Here is a 19,785-nt window from a genome sequence, read left to right on the forward strand (position 1 = left end):
AAAAATTAGGACTTCACAATTGTCCAAATAATGCAAAAAAATATTTTGGATGGTTGAGATAAGTCTTCCAAAGACTTTAGAAGCCTAAGGTTAGCCAAATTTGTGAGAAATGAACTTGAATCAATTTTAAGAGATTCTGTAACTTCTCTAGTTGCACAATAGGTTCAACTTATAAAAAAATCATATCACACTTATTTCCTGTCCAAAATCGATCAAATTTGTTATCATTCATGAGCTACAAAGAGATAGGTGAGTATGTTCCTCAAAAGGAAAGGGGCAACAATGGAGAATACAGGAATACCCTACAGATTAAATCCTATAATTCTCTCTCTCTCTCTCTCTCTTTTCCTTTTCCTTTTTCTTTGGTCAAATTTGAGTAGCTTTCTAAGGATCTCATAACCACAATGTACATAAGTGGATCTACATGCTTCAAATCAAGCATGGTATGGTATATCTGTTGACTGTTGCAATGCAAATTCAGATAGAATAATTATTTCCATCTTCTAGGACAGTGAGTGGCACAAACCATATCCTAACGACCCTCTAACAATGTATCAGTTATCTCATTTGAACTGGAATTCATTCTATCATTTAATGATGGATATGTCTCTGGAAGGCACCTTTCTGCATAAAATCCGGGTCGTCCAGGCTGAGCTAACAACACACTTTCACTATCCAACATCAAAAGCACAGATGGCATTGTTGGCCTCTCTTCAGGGCGCTGTTGGACACACAAAAGACCCACTTGAATATATCTTAGTGCTTCAGAAGCAGGGAATTGATTCTCAAGCAACACATCCATTAGGTCCAAGGCGTTTCCTTCTTGCCAAAGTTTCCATGCCTAAAACAATATCAAGTTATATCAAAGCACAAAAATAAAATTTCCCTGTAAAGTAAAAATTATTTTCAACAATTTGGATAGGATCATATTTATTTTACTCACATGACCAAGGAGATTTAGTTTGTGGTCTGGATGAAAAAACAGCCTGTTCTTCTTGCCACTGAGCATCTCTAACAGTATAACACCAAAGCTAAAAACATCAGATTTGAAAGAAAAAAGTCCATCTATTGCGTACTCTGGAGACATATAGCCACTGCATCCAACACAAAAAAGAGAGATTTTAGTAGCAAAATACCAAAATGATGTAAATAAGGTAAGCATGTGTTTACTCACTAAGTTCCAACAACTCTCTTCGTCTTTGATTCAGTTTGATTTCCACCAAATATTCTTGCCATTCCAAAATCTGAAATTTTGGGATTCATTTCACTGTCTAACAGAATATTGCTGACTTTTAGATCCCTATGGATTACTCTGAGTCTTGAATCTCTATGAAGATAAAGAAGTCCTCGAGCTATCCCAATAACAATGTCTAATCTCTTTTGCCAGTTGAGTGAACGACGCCTTGCTTCATCTGCCCAATCATTACATTGTATACAAGTTGACTTCCAATGGTTTGAAACTATGGCATTTTAGCCAGTTTGGAAATATAACTTATAGGACTAGAAAATCAATAAGAGAGACCAAATGACCAATATGCTGCACTAAATTCAAACATACATATGTTTGTGTGTGTGCGTGTATGTGAGAGTGAGAGAGAGAGAGAGAGAGAGATACAAACCAAAGATTAAGGAGTCTAAGCTTCTGTTTGGCATGTACTCATAGATTAACATTCTTTCTTCTCCTTGAATGCAACAACCTAGAAGCTTTACAAGGTTCCGATGTTGAAGTTGGGAGATCAAGATGACCTCATTCTTAAACTCCTGTAGGCCTTGTCCAGAATTTTCTGCAAGCCTCTTTACTGCTATTTCTTGCCCTGATAGTAGCTCACCCTACAATCATAACAAGAAAGTGCTTATAAAGAAAATTGCAGCTTGTAGGGCCATTTTAGGATTTTGAAAGTGTCTGAATGAGAACCAGCCGGTGAAACTGTTATATTTTACCTTGTACACTAGGCCAAATCCACCTGCTCCAATCTTATTGGCGGCAGAGAAGTTGTTTGTGGCAGCTTCAATGGTAGCCATATCGAATAATGGGAGCTCAAGGTCATCCCTTTCTCCTTCAACTCCACTAACGTTTGCTTGATTATCTGGCCTACTGGCTATTTACAAGAACACAGACAACTTAATAAAAATGATAGGATTGAAACTTCCATGAAATGCTACAATGGAACTATCAGAATTTTGTGGCAAATTTACATTTGTTTCTTCTCGTCTTCCAAATAATGAACCAGCTGATTGAAGCCAATATGATCACTGCTGAAGCCACAGAAACAGTCACTGCAATTATTATTCGCCTCTGCTTCTTACTTCTATCAGCATTTGCCTCTAACAACCACAAACAAAAAATAATACAGTATATTAGTTGTTTCAATAATTATAGAATAAAATAGGCAATAGTTGACCAATTAAGTTAAAATACAAATAGTCATAAGACAACATTTCCATCCCAGCTCCATGTTAGGCCAGAGCTGGGCTGTTTCGAGCCTTTCTTGAGCAAACACAATGCTTGGTTTAAGAGTCTATCATGACAGCATGTGTGGTGAGACAAGCATGTTCATTGCCTATAACAGCAAAGTAGAGATCTTAAGATTATAACAACAACAAAGCCTTAGTCCCAAGTTTTGAGTTCCCTAAATAAATTACAGCTGAAAACTGAGAGGTAAAGGTCACAGACTCAAGAATTCTTACCTAATTCTGAAGCTGCCACTCTCACATAGAGATCTTGCCCATAATTAGCAACCTCTCTGATATCAAGTAGATCTCCAAACCAGGTCACACAGCCACTGCCACTGCCACTGATGTCCAGTTTAGCATAAGCCGTACAAGAGCAATTCTCCAAGCACTCTGCCTCACAATCTTCAATACTCATACTGACATTTACGCTAAATTGTGATGCATCTGGCAGTTTCAATCCTGTTAACTTGATAAATCCCTCTCCATTTCTGCAAATACGATGATCATTTCGAACACATCCATCTAACCAATCAAGCAATTTCCAGTCTTGGGGTGATTTGGGTTTAAAACCCTTTAAGCACTCACAATACAGTGTATTGTTAACTTTACAGCTACCATAACTACCACAATAACCATAACTGTCACAGCGGTCTTCTTGAACTGTGAACAAGAGATTCCAACTAGAGTCTTTATCATTCCAAGAGAAATGCTGAACGAGACCGGATTGACCCAACACAAATCTTGAAGTGATATTGTCTATAGTTTCATATATATAATAAACTTCTTCAGCACTAGAGACAAATATGGGTTTGAAAACCGTGTTTGCCACCAGAATTTGATCGCCACTAAATTGTTCCCCATACCAAGGCCCACTTCGGAATAGCTTCTTTGATCCTTGACGAAGAACAAGTTGAGGAAGCCCACGGGGATCCACACTGTAAGTGTAGTCTCCAGGAGAAGGATCATCTGAGCTTTTCCATGACCTCAAAGATCGATTCAACCCACTTGTCAAGTTCCACCCAAGCTTCATGGTAGGCAACAAAGTATCATATGGATGATCAAAGCTCTGCCATAGGTAGTTCTCAGAGTTGTCATCACCCATATCTTTCAGAACAAGATTTCCAGAGTCTAAAAGCTGTACAACTGGACTTCTTGCTGCTTGTGAAATATTTGAAGACCAAACAATGCTTCTTGATTGATTGAGAAGAACAAGATTTCCATCATAGTTGAATGTTAAGAAACCAGAAGAATTCTGAAGAGGGCTGTCTCTGTTTGCAACCCAAACTTTAGTCTTACCTGGGATATTCTTGTACCATATTCCTAAATATAGATCACCAGAACCTCCAGCACTGAAGAAGCCAAGTTCAAATTTTTGGCCTGATGAAACCAATGTTTGGCTATCATTCATGGACTGTGTTGCAGTTATGCTGTCAGCTGCAATTGAACTTTTTGGAAACAAGGATATCAAAGTGAAAGAAATAGTGAGAAACAAGAGGCTGTCTTTCTGCTTCTCCATCAGTTTCTTGATCTTTCATTTTACTTGCTCAAATAAATCTCATGCCTCAAAACTTTTTCTTCTGTTTCAAAGTGTAAAGTTGAATACTTTCAAGGCACGTGATATACCTGCTAAAGAATGCAAAGACTTTGTCAAGTGCAGAATAGTTGTATGTCATGTGCCCGGCCTTCCAAATAATGGAAGTCTCAATTAGAAAACAGCAAACTCTACCTATAATAATAATTTGTTAATAAAAATTCCTGAGTCACTTCAATAATTCAACAGGAAATATGCAAATTTTATATGCCTGAAAGATTGATAAATGTGCAAATATTAAAACTAAAATCGACTTATAAAAACTCAGACCATTGGTGTTGCCATGTTGGCATGGAAAGTTCATGGTAAAGTGACACTTGAACATGGGTTCATCTGTGATTAACATCATTTTTAGGAGGTACATACTGGGAAAACTGGAAGGAGCAGATAGGGACCCAAGTTTGCCAGTGTGAACCTGTTGAATTTTGATTATCCCATGACTTTCAACTCACAGGTCTTTGTCCATTATTTAATATAAAGAACCTTCTTGGTTTTTTATTTTTTATTTTTTTGGATAAGTGATGAAGAATTTTCTTAACGCAATGACTAGTGGTAATATATTATTTTTTAAAGGTCATAATCATCTATCAAGTCCACCACTTGTCCTGCGATTTTTGAAATTTCATTTAAAAGATGATTAGGACAGACCACCCATCTGCTTTCATTTGCAAATGCGTAGTTGACATTATTCTTATTTTAATCAATACTTTGAGTTGAAATTTTTACTTAAATGTATTGGTAAGTATATGTATTATTCTTGAGTATAGAGCAAATAAGAATAAAAAATTTAAAAAAAAAAAAAAAAAAACAGTCAACCTGTGTCCCCAATCTTTTAGTTGTAAGCACAATCTTTAGGAACATTTGATAAATTTTGCTGTTTTCACACCTACCAGAATTTTTGTTCCAGATATTATATTCAAAGAAAATACAGTTTAACTATATGATTAGTGCAGCTAAAAAATAATTTAAATCACCTGTTATCTCAGTGGTTTTGAAAATTTGTTGGTATTTTGAGTTACTGGTGTGCAGCAACATCCCAAATGAGTACAAACAAAATCCAGAAGAAAACATAAAAGGCTGCTCTGTCATGACATGAGCATAAGCATTATACACGTTATTTATCTATCTTATTAACAGTTCGGCAAAAAATTTATTCTAAGAGTGTTATTATCTAGCTTCCATTGATGTAAAAGTCACGGCATTACTACAACAATGCGCTTCCACAGTACAATGATTAGAAGATTCTTCTGTGAAGAACCCAGGCTCCTTTGGCTGGGGCAGTGTCACACCTTCATTACCCAACATGAAAATAACAGATGACATTGTTGGTCTATCTACAGGGGCTTTTTGCACACACAAGAGACCAACTTGCATGCACCTCAGTAGTTCTGATGAAACATATGAAGTGTCCAAATTAACATCCATAAGTTCCAGGGGCCTGCCATCTTTCCATAGTATCCATGCCTGATAGGATCAAATTAGGTAATTCTCATTAAATTACATAGTAGCATTTGAGCAATGAGACATGGGTATAAAATGAACAAAGTATGAGTAATAGATTGCAAAACTTACGTGCCCTAACAGGTTATGGTGGCAGTCTGGATGGCAAAATTTTCTGATTTTCAAGCCACTCAATATCTCTATCACAATTACTCCAAAGCTAAAAACATCTGATTTAACAGAAAAGCATCCATTGATTGCATACTCAGGAGACATATAACCGCTGCATGTTATCAATGGATAAAGTATGAGTTATGTGATAAGAGAAAATGACTAGGTATTTTATTATATAACTTACTATGTCCCGGCAATTTGTTTTGTTTTTGCTTCAGACTGATCTCCTTCAAAAATATGGGCCATGCCAAAGTCTGCAATTTTAGGGTTCATTTCACTATCTAGCAGAATATTGCTGCTTTTCAGATCTCTATGAATAATAGTCACTCTAGAATCTTGATGAAGATAAAGTAATCCTCGAGCGATCCCCATAATAATTTTAAGACGTTTCCTCCAATTAAGAAATTTGCTTTGTCTTGGATCTGAAAAGACATTATTCATAAGTCAAACCAGGCTCTCTCAATATAGTACAGTATAAAAAGAACACGACTTCATGAGCTTGGCATGTATCAGAAAAAATCTAGTAAGCTTAACAAGTCAAAGTGAGTCCAGAGTAAGCTTAAACTTACCAAAGATGAATTGATCCAAGCTTTTGTTAGACATGTATTCATAAATCAACATCCTTTCTTCTCCTTGAATGCAACCACCCAAGACTCTAACAAGGTTACGATGTTGAAGTTTTGCAACCAGTATGACTTCATTCTTAAACTCAAAAGTGCCTTGTTTAGAAGTTTTTGATAGCCTTTTCACAGCTATTTCTTGTCCCTCTGCTAACTTGCCCTGTGTTATATCATATATACTACACAAATTAGTACAAGAAAGCGTGAGCACATACATACGCATGTATGTTTATGGGTACAATACTGAGTGAGAGAGAGATCATTGAAACTGCAACTAGATGAGACATTACCTTGTAGACAGGGCCAAATCCCCCTTCCCCAATTTTATTTTCACTAGAGAAGTTGTCTGTTGCAGCTACGACAGTACCTAAATCAAACAAAGGCAACTCTGGGTCTACATTCTGGATACAACTACCTGCTACACAAAATAACAAAAGCAAAATGAAAGCTTAAACCCAGAGTCTTAAGCTATTGTAACTAAATTTTCAGACAAAATGAATCAATCTGTACGAGATGCTACTGGTAATAGTAAGTTTGACAACTTTAAGTCAAAGATGAAATAACAAGCAGTCCCCAATCACTTACCTTTTTAATAAAATTATTTTTTGACAAAATATCTCCATTAAAAATGCAAAAGGAGAGAACCAAGAGACACATTACAAAATTGTTTACTGGCTTCAATCAATACTGACCCTATTGGTGGACATGACCTAAGAACAAATCAATCCTGTTGTTTGTTGTTGCATGAAAATGCATAGTTGTGCCATGTACGAATATATATATATATATATATATATATATATAAGGATTATTAGTTTTCTAGTTCCATCAAGTGCAGTAGAAAAAAATCTTACTCCAAAGAACAAATTGAAAAACTCTGTACCTGCCAGTGGAGTCTTCTGATTTTTCTCTTTTTTTATGACAAAACAGATAATGGAACCCAAGAGAAGTACCCCCGAACCTACTGATATCATCAGTACCATTATGAATAGCTTTCTCTTTTTACTACGGCGCCCAGCAATTGACTCTTAACATGCATCAAATAAAGATAGTCTTAGTATAAATCATCCACAAAATTATAAATTAGCAATAAAATAAAATGCTGTCAAGAAGGCAGTAGATTGAAATGGTAGGAAAGTAATTTTGCATTTTGCATTTTCTGAGGGGTGAAAGGATCACATAGAGGTTCCTTGCTTGATGAATAAGAAACTTATACCATCCCAATTTGTTAATGATGATTAAATATGACAACCATATTAGTAATCATTGATGCTTCTGGACTTAAAGCAAAAAACATGTCAAGGGCTGTATCGAAAAAGCACTGAAGCAGAACCTAAACGTACCTATTTCTGAAGCTGCTAACCTGACAAAGAGATTTTGGACTTCATTACCACCAACTTCATTAATAGGAATCCTGATATCAACAAGTCCCCAAACCAAAGCAGGCACCCATGAGCCCCTCCACTGACATTCGAATTTGCATAAGCTGCACAAGAACAATTCTTCAAGCACTCTACTTCACATTCATTAAGATTCATGTTCTTATTAATCCAAAACTGCAACAAGTTGGGCAGTTTCACACCCTTTAGTTCCAGAAACCTATCTCCTTCAGTACAGTTTAGCTGTGTCTTCCGAATGCACCCATCAGCCCAATTGAACGCATCCCAGTCTTGCTGTGACTTAGGAATGAAGCCTGTTATACACTCACATAAACTAGGCATGCCATTAATTTTACAAATACTGTTAGGCCCACAGAACCCATAATTGTCACAGAGATCTTTCCTTGCTTCATATGTGGCATACCACCGATGAGTTTGATCATTCCATACATAGCGTTGAACAAAACCATTTTGATCCAAGAGAAGTCTAGTGATTGTTGTGTTTTTTCCATTTTCATACATATAAGACACTCTATCAATGTTTACGATGAAGTATGCTTTGAAGGCTGTAGAAGGATTCCAATTTTGGGAATTAAAATGTACACCATTCCATATCCCACTTCTGAATTTGATAAGCGATCCCTCGAGAATGACAATTTGAGGTAATCCACCAAGGCCAATGCCGTAGGAGAAGTTTCCAGGAGAAGGGTCATCAGCACTCTTCCAAGAAGTCAGGAATAGATGTAAACCAGTTTTTACATCCCAACCCAGCTTCATGCCTGGTAACAATGTATCAGCTGGATATTCAAAGCTCTGCCATATATAACTGTCAGTATTACCATCACTTCCATCCATCAGAACTAAGTTTCCAGAATCTAAGAGCTTTGCAATTGACACTTTTATTGCTCTTGATGATTTTGAAGACCATATAGTGTTTTCTGCTCCATCAAGTAGTACAATATTTCCATCAGCACCAATGCTTAGATGACCATATGAGTCATTCAGTGGGTTCTCTCTATTTGCAACCCAAACAATTGTTAGTGGACTAATATTCTTGAACCAGATTCCCAAGTATTGCTTCTTGGAGTTGCCTGGACTGAAGAATCCAAGCACAAAGCTTTCTCTAGAGGAAACAAGTTCTTGGCCATCCACAATGGACTGATTTGGGGTTATGGTGTCAACTGCAAAAGAGGTTATGCAGAGAAAATATAGAAAAGTATAACAAAGTAGTAAGATATGAAGGTTTTGCATGTTTCCACTTATAACTTTATGCCGTCTGAAAGTTTAGATTTTAAGCATTGGACTCACCTTCCAAAAGTCATCAAGCCGCCATGATTTGTTCAGCAATATAAGTAAGAGAACTTATACATATGAGATCTAAGGTCATATTATTTTCCTTTCATGGCTTTGAAAAAAGAAAGGTGTAGTCTTACTTTATCACCAAATTTTGGCTTTTGATACATATCCCTATAATTGCTTTCAAAGTTTTCAACCTTGTTGACAATAAACGACAAGGTGACAAAATTGACAATTGTTCAAAACAAGAAACACGGGTTGACTAGATCTTTCTATATGAGTCACAAGAAATTATAGATTTTTAGTTTGGTATACTTATTCTGTGATCAGTGAGAATGAATATTGCAATCTGCACAGAAAAATAATAGGTTGAAAAGGCTTCATTATCTTCACTGTCCTTTATCTTAAACTACTGTACTGAAGGGGCAATTTCAGAGGACAAAATCAAATTCATATGAAAAGATAAAAACTTTTAGGTCGCATTAAAATTTGCCTTTGATTTTGTTCTTTATGTCAGTGATGTGCTAGGCCTACTAATCACAGAATGTGTATTTGGAGGCTTTGACTGGCTTGGTAGTGGTTCACATCTTCACAAGTATATTGTGATCAATTCCAAATTGCTTCATTTTTAACAAAATAAGATTTAACTATTACATAGTAATAACCAAAGAATATATATATCTTCCTAAACCTTGTACATTTTAGATTTTGGAGGAAAATAGATTGAATATACAAAGCTACATATGCTTTGTGAAGAACATATACAGAGTTCTAATCACCATGCTACCTACCCTGTAACATTGTAATGGTTAATTCAGTTGCAGTATATGGAGTTTTCCCTGATAATGACGAGTCAGTCTCTGTAATAGACCTTTCTGTGTAAAATCCAGGCTGTTTTGGTTGAGTTAGTGAAGAATTCTCACTATCCAACATCAAAAGTACAGAAGCGATTGGGGGCCTGTCTTCAGGGTGTTGTTGCACACACAATAGACTGACTTGTATACATCGTAAGACTTCTGATTCAGGTATCGGCTTTTCCATCAAAGCATCCATCAGTTCCATGGCCCTGTTTTCGTTCCATAATTTCCACGCCTAAAAAAATTCCGAATTAATGAAAACAGTAACATATAGAAGGTAAAAAGATATAAGAAAATAATTGGTTTAACTATCCGAAGAAAGAAAATCTTCTGATTCAAACTCACATGTCCTAAAAGGTTGAAATCATGATCAGGATGATAAAACCCTCTATTCTTCTTTCCACTCACTATCTCTAAAACCAATACACCAAAGCTAAAGACATCAGACTTCACAGAAAAGAGCCCATCTATTGCATACTCTGGAGACATATAACCACTGCAATGAACAAAAACATATATCATTGGCATATGACTACATGCAATTAGGAGAAAGAGAGACACCATTGTCATACATACTATGTTCCAATGATCCTACTCGTATTCGCTTCAGTTTGGTCACCTCCAAATGTTCTAGCCAATCCAAAGTCTGATATTTTGGGATTCATCTCACTATCTAAGAGAATATTACTAGCTTTAAGATCCCTATGAATGATTCTCAATCTTGAATCTCGATGAAGATAAAGAAGTCCTCGAGCGATCCCTACTATGATGTCAAAACGCTTTTGCCAATCAAGTGCAGTACCTCTTGTTTGATCTGGGCCAATATGAATCAAGTAAAAAAAATAGCATTGTTAATGAAGGAGATAAAAGAGATTTCAAAAGGTTGTGGGTGGCTTACTGAATATATATAACTCTAAACTTCTGTTAGACATGAACTCATATATCAACATTCTATCTTCTGCATGAATACAACATCCCAATAGCTTTACAAGATTTCGGTGCTGAAGTTTTTCAATCAAGATAACCTCATTCTTGAACTCTTTGAGGCCTTGTCCTGAATATCTGGAGAGCCTCTTCACTGCTATTTTTTCTCCACTTGGGAGCTCACCCTGTGTTAATCAATACTATATTTTTAGCCGACAAGAGATACACGTGCAGTTCATCATGACTAAAAGGAACAGTTCGAAAGCATTGACTAGCTTTTCCTACAATGAGTTCATATATGTAATGTGAAATTACCTTGTAAACAGGACCAAAACCGCCTTCACCAATTTTATTTGTGAAAGAGAAGTTGTTGGTAGCAGTTGCAATGGTATTAGTGTCAAATAGAGGAAGCTCTAGGTCGTCCTCTTCCTCTACTATGCTAGACTTGTCATCTTGTTTTGGGTTATTTATTCTCTGCCTTTGAGCTGTCAAATTAAGAAATCATTAAGTGAAAATACACGCAGACAAAGGTTCTCTAGCACATACAAGTTCAAGGGTGACAAGCCAAATGAGATGTTTGATTACACATGCAACAGTTTTATTTGATCAGATTACAGCAGCAGTATATCATGGAAAAGTTTCCTTATGTTGCCTGAAAAATCTTATTTAGACCCCTAACCACTTACACAGCAGATTTATTGGATTGATTGCACACAGACCTCACAAGCAATTATATCAACAACAGTTACACTGCCGAATCTAATTAACAACACACATAATTGATAACAAAGTGTAAAACCAACAACAAAAATACCACGGATCCAATCTTGGAAGAAAACCCACAATAGAGGAATAGTTACAATAGCCTATATTTACAAATCCCTTGCAGCAATCTCTGAAATCCTTCTATATGGAGATCTTCTCCACGAATGAACCTTATTCACACGAACTAAAACTTCTGGCACCGCATGGAACTCTTCAAAGATTTGCGGAAATGAACCCATTGGGAAGATCTGTGTGGTTTCAAACAAATCTCACAATAACTCTCTCTTTGGGATCACAAGAAGAGTAAATACATCAAGGTATTTTCTCTTTGGCTTAAGAGAAAGAAGGGATCAAATTTGGAGTTGTTTAGCTTTGGTATGGCACTTTTCCTTGGATCAAAAAGTCATGCAAAATGTGATTTACATACGTGCACAAAGTAGGAATCCCTCTTCTAGCAAAATTTGGATTCTATTTCTACATAACTTCATTTGAGCAAGCCTCTTGCGAATTTATGTATCTCGATAAATGATTGTGAGAGCAATCTTGAACTTTGCTTGAGCAAATGTGCTTGTCTACAGATTTTAATAGCAGCATTTTGACAGACTTTTACACCCTATAACTTGACTTAATTACATCAGAAATCAACCCTTGAATCTAACATTGCCCCTTACTATGCACAGAGATCAACTAAATCTCCATTAGAGAACACCATATTGGCTTTCATAAGTAAACACATTCCTCTTTCTCAATTAAATTAATAAATTCTTAGGACTAACAGTTTCAGTCTAGTCCAAATTCAGCAGTAGATAACATGCTAAAAAGTACAATGCATGTGAATATGCCATGTGCCTAACACATGCACAAAAACCTTGTAATTAAAATTTTGTCTATCCTATTGACATGATAAAAAGAGACTACAAAGTACACCTTACAGAAATGTTAGGTTTTTTTTTTTTTTTTTTTCATTTTTAACTGAAATCGTGACTTCATGATTCTAGTTATTAAAACCAAGCGTGTGTGTACAATGTGTGTAAGAGTTATTTCCCTCTCTTCTAATCAGATACATCAAAATAAGGCAGGACATGATCCAACCTCTTTATGCATCATCCTTAAGTTTAGATGCTGTTGTGTTGTCTCCTATTTTGCACAAACTAGAAAGGTTGTGGCAATTTCTCTTTTGAGTTTTATATTCCAGAATTATGTTGTAACAAGGAACAAGCAATTGGACTGCGCTTTTTTTTGGGTACATAATGTGCTTTATGTCTTGTCACAACACAGAAACGAGTAAGTGGGCCGAAGATAAAATGTATTCTTATGTTTGGAAAAGCTTAATTATTCCAAGCCCAAAATCAGATATTTGACCCACGATGGTTTATGTTTAAAATTCATTGTAGTTCTAGTCCATACTGGAAAGTAGATGGAACCTCAAACCTGTCATGCATAATGTGTACTTCTTCGGCCACACCAGCTGCCTTAACGAATCCAATAAGACTTGACAATCCATAAGGGGAGCTGAAATGTGTTTCCATTTTAGTAAAACTAATCACATTTTGTAATTGTGATATACACTATAATTTTTATTTAAATTTTGTGGAAGATAATTTGTTCTTTCTAAAAATTAAAAAATTTCTAAAATTATTTTCCTTCTATCCATCTCTACAAATATATCATTTTAATATCTAAAGTGTGTTTAATTGGTATTATTCATTTCTGAGGTGGTCCATATTTTTCTAAATTATGTTATGGTACATTATATTATATTTTTTTCCTAAATTTGTTTTACAACTAAACTCTTTAAGTTTCAAATATATTAAAAAAAATAGAGATAAGAAGAGTCAAAATAAAAGTAAGAGAAATGGTATATAAAAAAAAAGTGACATTAGGTTAAGAGTAATGAAAAGATAAAAATGTAAAAAGAATAGGAAAATGTTGGAGGAAATGCAATAGTAATGTACAAAGCTAATAAGAAGAAGAGTAACAAAAAATAAGAGAGAAATTGATAGAAATAAGTGGGTGATGTGAATGCTGATGTAGCTCAATAGAAACATAGCAACAATAAATTTTACGTCTCAATTTTTAAATATATATATTAGGATAAGATTTGTGATAGCCCCTTTGGGCCCTAGTATGGCTCTGTCCTTGTCCCCAGTCACATGTTGTCAATATTCCTCTCGTCTTCTCCAATTCCCATGACACCATTCCTTGCCCTCCCTTTCTGGCTCTTAAGCTTTACAGAGATCTTTGGATTTGCATCATCTTACCCATTGTGATACCACCTAGATCACCAACATCATCAACATGGGACTTATAGATTCAGCTAATCCCAAGACGAGAGGGTGCTACATATTACAGTAACATAAAATAATAACAATTCCGTGATCAAACCCTAATGTCACTAGCATATATGCTATTCTTTTTTGTCTTGATCTTTTGTCCTTTTTTTTTTTTTTTTTTTTTGGTTTCTCACACTGTATCCTCAAAACTTTCACCCAGAGATTAATCATAATTTGCAACGGGTGGGCCCTAATGGGGTAAATCGCTGCCCCATGGAGTTTTTTCAAAGTGTAAGTATCCGAACTTGAACTAAGGAGCACACCCAGTCGAACCTAGGATAAGCACTTTGAGACCAAGTGCCCAACCACTTGGCCAACCCACCTATCTTTTGTCCTTGAATCATATGAGCATCTCTCTCGGCAAAGTTATACAGTCATGATGGGCCACATGACAGGGACAGAATCAAATAACAATATAACAAATGTTACTCACCAGTTCAGTACTACCTAAATCTTTAATAAAGCTCTTGTTTTCAAAATCCAATGATTCACCAAATTATAATAAGCAATCAAATTAAGAAACATGAGGAAGAAAAAGAGCTTTTCTTTTAACATTTTCAACATGATTGCAGGGACCCAAAAGGTGTTCAAAAATTTTAGTATGACTTTTGTTTGGGTGCAATATGGAACAATTCAAGTCTATCTGTCTATGATATTGACACATTCGTATAAAAGTAATAAAACCATGGTAGTTGGTGTGAACTGCCACCAGTTTTGTCAACTAAAAAACTTCTTAAACCATATAAATAAATATTATAAGAAAAAAAAATAATAATATCAATAAATAACTAGATATTTTATTAGCACCAAAAATATATATATATATATATATTTAATTAAACAATTAGAGGACATAGAGAATAAAAGAAGTGTTCATGTACTTACCTTTGCTTCTGTGGGAGGTCCTTTTCCAAATCAACAACCAGCTGATTGATACCAACAGAAGAACCCCAAAAACTACTGATACTGACATGATCACCACGGTTCGTTGGTCCTTGTTCTTCGATTCTATAAGCATCCACAGCACAAAATTATAAAACAACAACAACAATAATAATAGCATTAAATAATTTATTAATATATTTTTATTGGGCTAGCATACTTGTCCAGACGTGTCCACTGGTTTTAGATAACTTATCTTCATAGATTTATTAATTTGATTGAAACAACATCAGCAGCAAAGAAAATTTGGACTCTCTCTAGACTTTGGGGCTTGGTAAATAATTAAATATATAAAAGCATTCAAAATTCAACTCAACCCAGTCAAGTGACAATGCTTCCAATACAAAGTTTCAATAAAAACAGAAAGCTGAGCTATGTGTTCAGTGCTTATACCATTCAAAACTATTGATTATAAATATATATTTTTGATAAATGATTATACATGAATATATAACAGAACAAGAATTATAAAATTGATCGTTTCTGGACTTGATTTTGTCAATAAGGTCATAAGATAGTGAATAATATGCATATTGCGTATCCCATGCGAGACAAATATGGGTCACTGTCAAAACTCAGTCAAAATTAGTTTTTGTTAGTAGTATGTATGCTATAACCCAAAAACAAATGTCACAGATGGGATTTCCCGTCATTTTATATAGTTTAAAATGGCCTAGTGCAGTGTCTCTACCCAAAAAATAAAATAAAATAAAAGGGAGAAGAAAGAAAGAAGACCTAGTACATTTTGCCTATGAAGCGTAATCTATTTTGTCATTAGTCTCCTCAAACAATTCTTTCTTTTGTTTCCTTCTACTTTTTCTTTTTTCTTTTTTCTTTTTTGGCCGAATGAAAATAAATGATCTCTAGTTTGGACTCATTGATCTTACGTTAAGTGACAGCATTACGTAATATCATGTGAATCACTCCAACAGCTCACCAAGCAAAGCAAAGACTCCTACCATCAAGCCTCTCCCCTATAGTAGTTGCTTCCCTCTACCTTGGTTTTAAGTTCATACACTTCTAGGCTTTGTTCGATCATGGCTCATCATCCTAATCAAAGGGAAGCGTTTGAGACCTTGTTTAGCCTAGTGGTCTTAATCTTGAAAATTTTCTAAAGGGTTGCCAAAAGACTACAGTCTTAGGTCGGACCAAGCTAGGCAAAGTCTAGGCTTTATAGGCCTACGTAGGGGTTCAGCCATTCTAGGCCTAAAAGGTCTTCCCCTTCCAAATCTAAACGAATGGAACACTGTAAATGAACCAAACTATTTATGAACAACTCAAACTTGATTCGAGAAAATGCTTATTTATGTTTGTTTGTTTAGAAAGCAAGCCAAGTTCAAGCCTTAAGTTTAGGCTCGATAATTAAACAAGCCAAGCTCAAACAAATAATGTGTTTGTGAACAAGCTTGTGAATATGAGAGCTCAATTTAACTATATATAATATTACATTTTTATATATACACTTGTCTAAAAATATATTTATATAAACTTGAAATTGGATTGTATAAGTTTATCAATAGGTTCATATGACATAAAATTATTATTTGTAGCTTATTAATGATATAAATGGTCCATTCATGGTCAAAATTCATAAAATTATGAAAAGGTAAAACATTTTAGTCATGATTTCACACTATATAGAAAAAAAAAAAAAAATAGTTAATTAAGTAGTTCGTGACAATAATAAAATGAGCTCAGCTTGAACATAAAATCTTGTTTGATAATAAGTTCAAGCTCAGGTCGTGTTTGAAAAAAAAATTAAATGAACAAGTTTAAACATTTAATACTCGACTAGGTTTGGCTCGTTTACAGCCTTATAAACAAGTGCAATTTGGGTATCATAATGATCTCAATCTCATGCTGTAATAATCTATCTAATACCTTATACTCAATTCAAAATGAATGCTAAAATGTTTGTAAAAATTCAAAGTGATTAAGCTAAATTCATTATGTAGGTAAGCACCTAAAGTGTTTGATAAAATGTCAAATACATGTACATGGGCTGAACCAATGAGGAAAATAAAGTGATATTACACATTTGAATTGCTATATCTCTTCCTATTTTTTCATCTAAATAAACTTGATATTGTTATGTGATTGTTGATGATTTATCTTTGGATTACTTGTTTGTATTTTGTCATTAGCCATTAGCCCAATGAAAGAACAAAAATGTGCCATATTTCTGCATTTCACCAGAGCAAAGTACTTAATTAGATTCATAGCAAAGAGTGACTTACCAAGTTCAGAAGCAGCCATTCGAATATACAAATCTTCCCCAACTCCATTGTGCACTCTAATATCAAGCAAGTTCCCGAACCAAGCCACACAACCACTAGCCTCAGTTTTGGCACAAGCTGTACACGAACAGTTTCTCAAACAAGCTGCCTCACACTCCTCCAAGCTCATCATCGCACTATTGACAAAAAGCTCCGAAACATCAGGCAACTTCAACCCAGAAAACTTCCTAAACCCGACTTTTGTACTACAGTTCAAAGGCATTTTTCTTATGCACCCACCAGACCATTCCATCAAGTTCCAATCTTCTTGTGTTTTCGGAGTAAACCCAGTTGGGCACTGGCAAACTGGGGACTTGTTCATGTTGCAAATGCCATTAGGACCACAGTGTCCATACTTATCGCATTCATCTTTCTGCATGGTATATATATTCGACCACTCACCACGCTGCAGGTTCCATTTGAGGATATCTATAGAGCCTGACTGGTTCACCACAAGCCTTGAGATTATTGAACTATCACTGTTTTCAAAGGTATAGTAGACATAGCTTGTGTTGTAAACAAAGATGGGATTAAGCACCGGGGTTCCTTCAAGCTGAGGATCCCCACCAAAGCGAATACCATCCCAAGGCCCGCTTCGAAATTCAATCTCAGTACCCCTGCGAAGAACCAACTGTGGAAGCCCACGAGGGTCTACTCTGTACGTGAATTCCCCAGTGGATGGATCTTGAAGACTCTTCCATGAAGTCAGGAACCAGTTTTGTTTAGTCATTAGGTTCCATCCAAGCTTCATGTCCGGTAACAATGTATCACATGGATGATCAAAGCTCTGCCATGAATAAGCATAGCTTTCATCATTACTATCTTTAAGCACAAGGTTTCCCGTGTTTAAGAGCTGCAAGACTGGATTATTTGCCGATGAATTCGATGACCAGATGGCAATACCAGATTGATTGTTGGTGATAACTATGTTTCCGGTTGGGGTGAGGGTTAGAACACCAGATGAATCTGTGATGGGGCTATTTTTGTTAGCAACCCAAACAACCGTTTGTTGGTTATTTTTGTACCATATTCCCACATAACGATTGCTGGAATTCCAGGGACTAAAGAAGCCTAATATGAATGCTTCGCCTGTGGAAACCAGAGTTTGGTTGTCCGTGAGATTTTGGTTTGGAGCTAAGGTGTCTAATCCAAGGGAGGTTTTGGAAAACGAGATAGAAATGAAGCAGAAGAAAATGGAAAAAAAGAGCTTCATGGGCTAAACCTTAATTACAATTTTACTCAAATATTTTGTAGGTTTGATCAATTGGTTAAACAACAGGAACCAGATATGGGTCAGAAAACTGACTTCTTGATAAATCTAAGAATTTTCTATGAGGAAAAAAACAAAGAAGTTGGGAGAGGAGCTCATGATGTAAACACAAGCCGCCTGTATTGACCTTGAAGTCAATGGTTTGTACAGGAAGTGAACATGGGTTCCTTCTTCTAGCAGTAATGGGAACGCTATTAAGTATTGGTTCATAAATCTTTGGAGTGGTTATGACCAATTGATTTCTCTCCATGACATTTGCGTACATGAGGGGTTTTACTTCTGGAGCGCATTAAACAGAAAACTTGTTGGAACCTATCTAATAAAATATTTATGAGACCAAAGATATCTGGCACTGAGTTTTATTTTTTGTTTGGCTGGCTGAGCAAGCAATGATGCTGACAGAACTTTAAACTAATATATTTTGGCCATTTAAATGAAACTTTGAAGCTTTGTGTCACTACACAAATGGGCTACATAAATAAATCTTTGAGGATCTTTGTAGTCTTATGTCATAATATTGCGTCCCATGGCTTCTTATGGCTGACGCATAACTAGAATGAATTCACAAGAGAAATAAGAGATGTCATCAAAGCTCATGCGTTCAAGGTTGTTATATAGTCCTTGTATTTGTGGGTGACGAAACTAAAGCAAGAATGAAAAATGTAGCTGCAAGTGTATGGTTTTTACTTAATTATTAAGTGATGGCCTCAAAGATGGCATATTCCAATTCCATGGTTTGATAATATTTTCTTAGTAGTTGATTTTCCTCATTACATAGCGTGTTCTCATCTCAATATCCTTTCCTCAATACATAGTATGTTATTTTGCATTTTCCTTGTTAGCTTTTCTCTTGAATCATCCTTCCTATTTGTGATGTCCGCCTGGGAACATTTGGTTCCAAATTATCATTCTTTAACCCAATATTGTTCAACTGGTCTTTGTTGGGTAAGGAGATATGCTTCTTTCCTTTGGTTCACATTGTCAAGTAGAATTGGCTAGAAGCAATAGACAACATATGGCTCTGTTTATTACATATGCAGAGAAGTGTTAAGAGTCATGACACAACCTATACTTCTAGAAACTACAGAGGATTTGTATTCCTGTCACAATAGTACTACTCAGTCATTTTCCCTCGCAATCAAAGAAAAATTTGTCTATTAAATTTTCAATACACGTTTTTTTTATTTTGACATTCCAAAATGAAATAGTTAGACAAACAAGATTAAATGAAAAAAATTTAATGATTAATTATGATCACCCCTTAAGATGTTTGGTGACCAGGAGAACACTAAGCCTTGCACGTGTTGAGTCTCTGTCCAGTAAACAATACCGTGTTGTTTCTTCTAGTTTCGTATTCTTCCTACTAAAGCAATACGGTGCCATTTTTATATTCTCTTATTCTTATCACTAAAATAAACGACATCGTGTGGTACTTCAACACAACTAGAATAGTCACCAATTTGG

General features: G+C 35.5%; 2 protein-coding genes and 1 pseudogene across 4 annotated transcripts; all 3 read right to left on the bottom strand.

Moving 5' to 3' along the window:
• Nucleotides 1–163: 163 nt before the first annotated feature.
• Nucleotides 164–4,436, bottom strand: LOC126727330 (G-type lectin S-receptor-like serine/threonine-protein kinase At4g27290). 3 transcript variants are annotated; one of them, XM_050432934.1, is made up of 8 exons: nt 4,316–4,436; nt 2,689–4,077; nt 2,197–2,325; nt 1,942–2,099; nt 1,620–1,830; nt 1,175–1,412; nt 944–1,094; nt 164–841 (listed from the first exon to the last, which is right to left on the bottom strand). In XM_050432934.1, the coding sequence occupies exons 2-8, from the start codon at nt 3,968–3,970 to the stop codon at nt 533–535; spliced, it is 2,478 nt and encodes an 825-aa protein (XP_050288891.1). In that variant the 5' UTR covers nt 3,971–4,077; nt 4,316–4,436; the 3' UTR covers nt 164–532. The 3 variants fall into 3 exon arrangements, with proteins under 3 accessions (XP_050288891.1, XP_050288892.1, XP_050288890.1); XM_050432935.1 differs by having other exon boundaries at nt 2,689–4,080; nt 4,316–4,415; XM_050432933.1 differs by lacking the exon at nt 4,316–4,436 and having other exon boundaries at nt 2,689–4,246.
• Nucleotides 4,437–5,034: 598 nt separating this feature from the next.
• Nucleotides 5,035–9,088, bottom strand: LOC126728810 (G-type lectin S-receptor-like serine/threonine-protein kinase At4g27290; annotated as a pseudogene).
• Nucleotides 9,089–9,554: 466 nt separating this feature from the next.
• LOC126727343 (G-type lectin S-receptor-like serine/threonine-protein kinase At4g27290) lies at nt 9,555–18,588 on the bottom strand. Its single transcript, XM_050432942.1, has 7 exons — nt 17,013–18,588; nt 14,719–14,841; nt 11,051–11,220; nt 10,710–10,920; nt 10,388–10,625; nt 10,157–10,307; nt 9,555–10,046 (listed from the first exon to the last, which is right to left on the bottom strand). The coding sequence occupies exons 1-7, from the start codon at nt 18,262–18,264 to the stop codon at nt 9,738–9,740; spliced, it is 2,454 nt and encodes an 817-aa protein (XP_050288899.1). The 5' UTR covers nt 18,265–18,588; the 3' UTR covers nt 9,555–9,737.
• Nucleotides 18,589–19,785: the final 1,197 nt, after the last annotated feature.

The sequence above is a fragment of the Quercus robur genome, chromosome 5 (assembly GCF_932294415.1).
Source record: "Quercus robur chromosome 5, dhQueRobu3.1, whole genome shotgun sequence".
NCBI lineage: Eukaryota > Viridiplantae > Streptophyta > Magnoliopsida > Fagales > Fagaceae > Quercus > Quercus robur.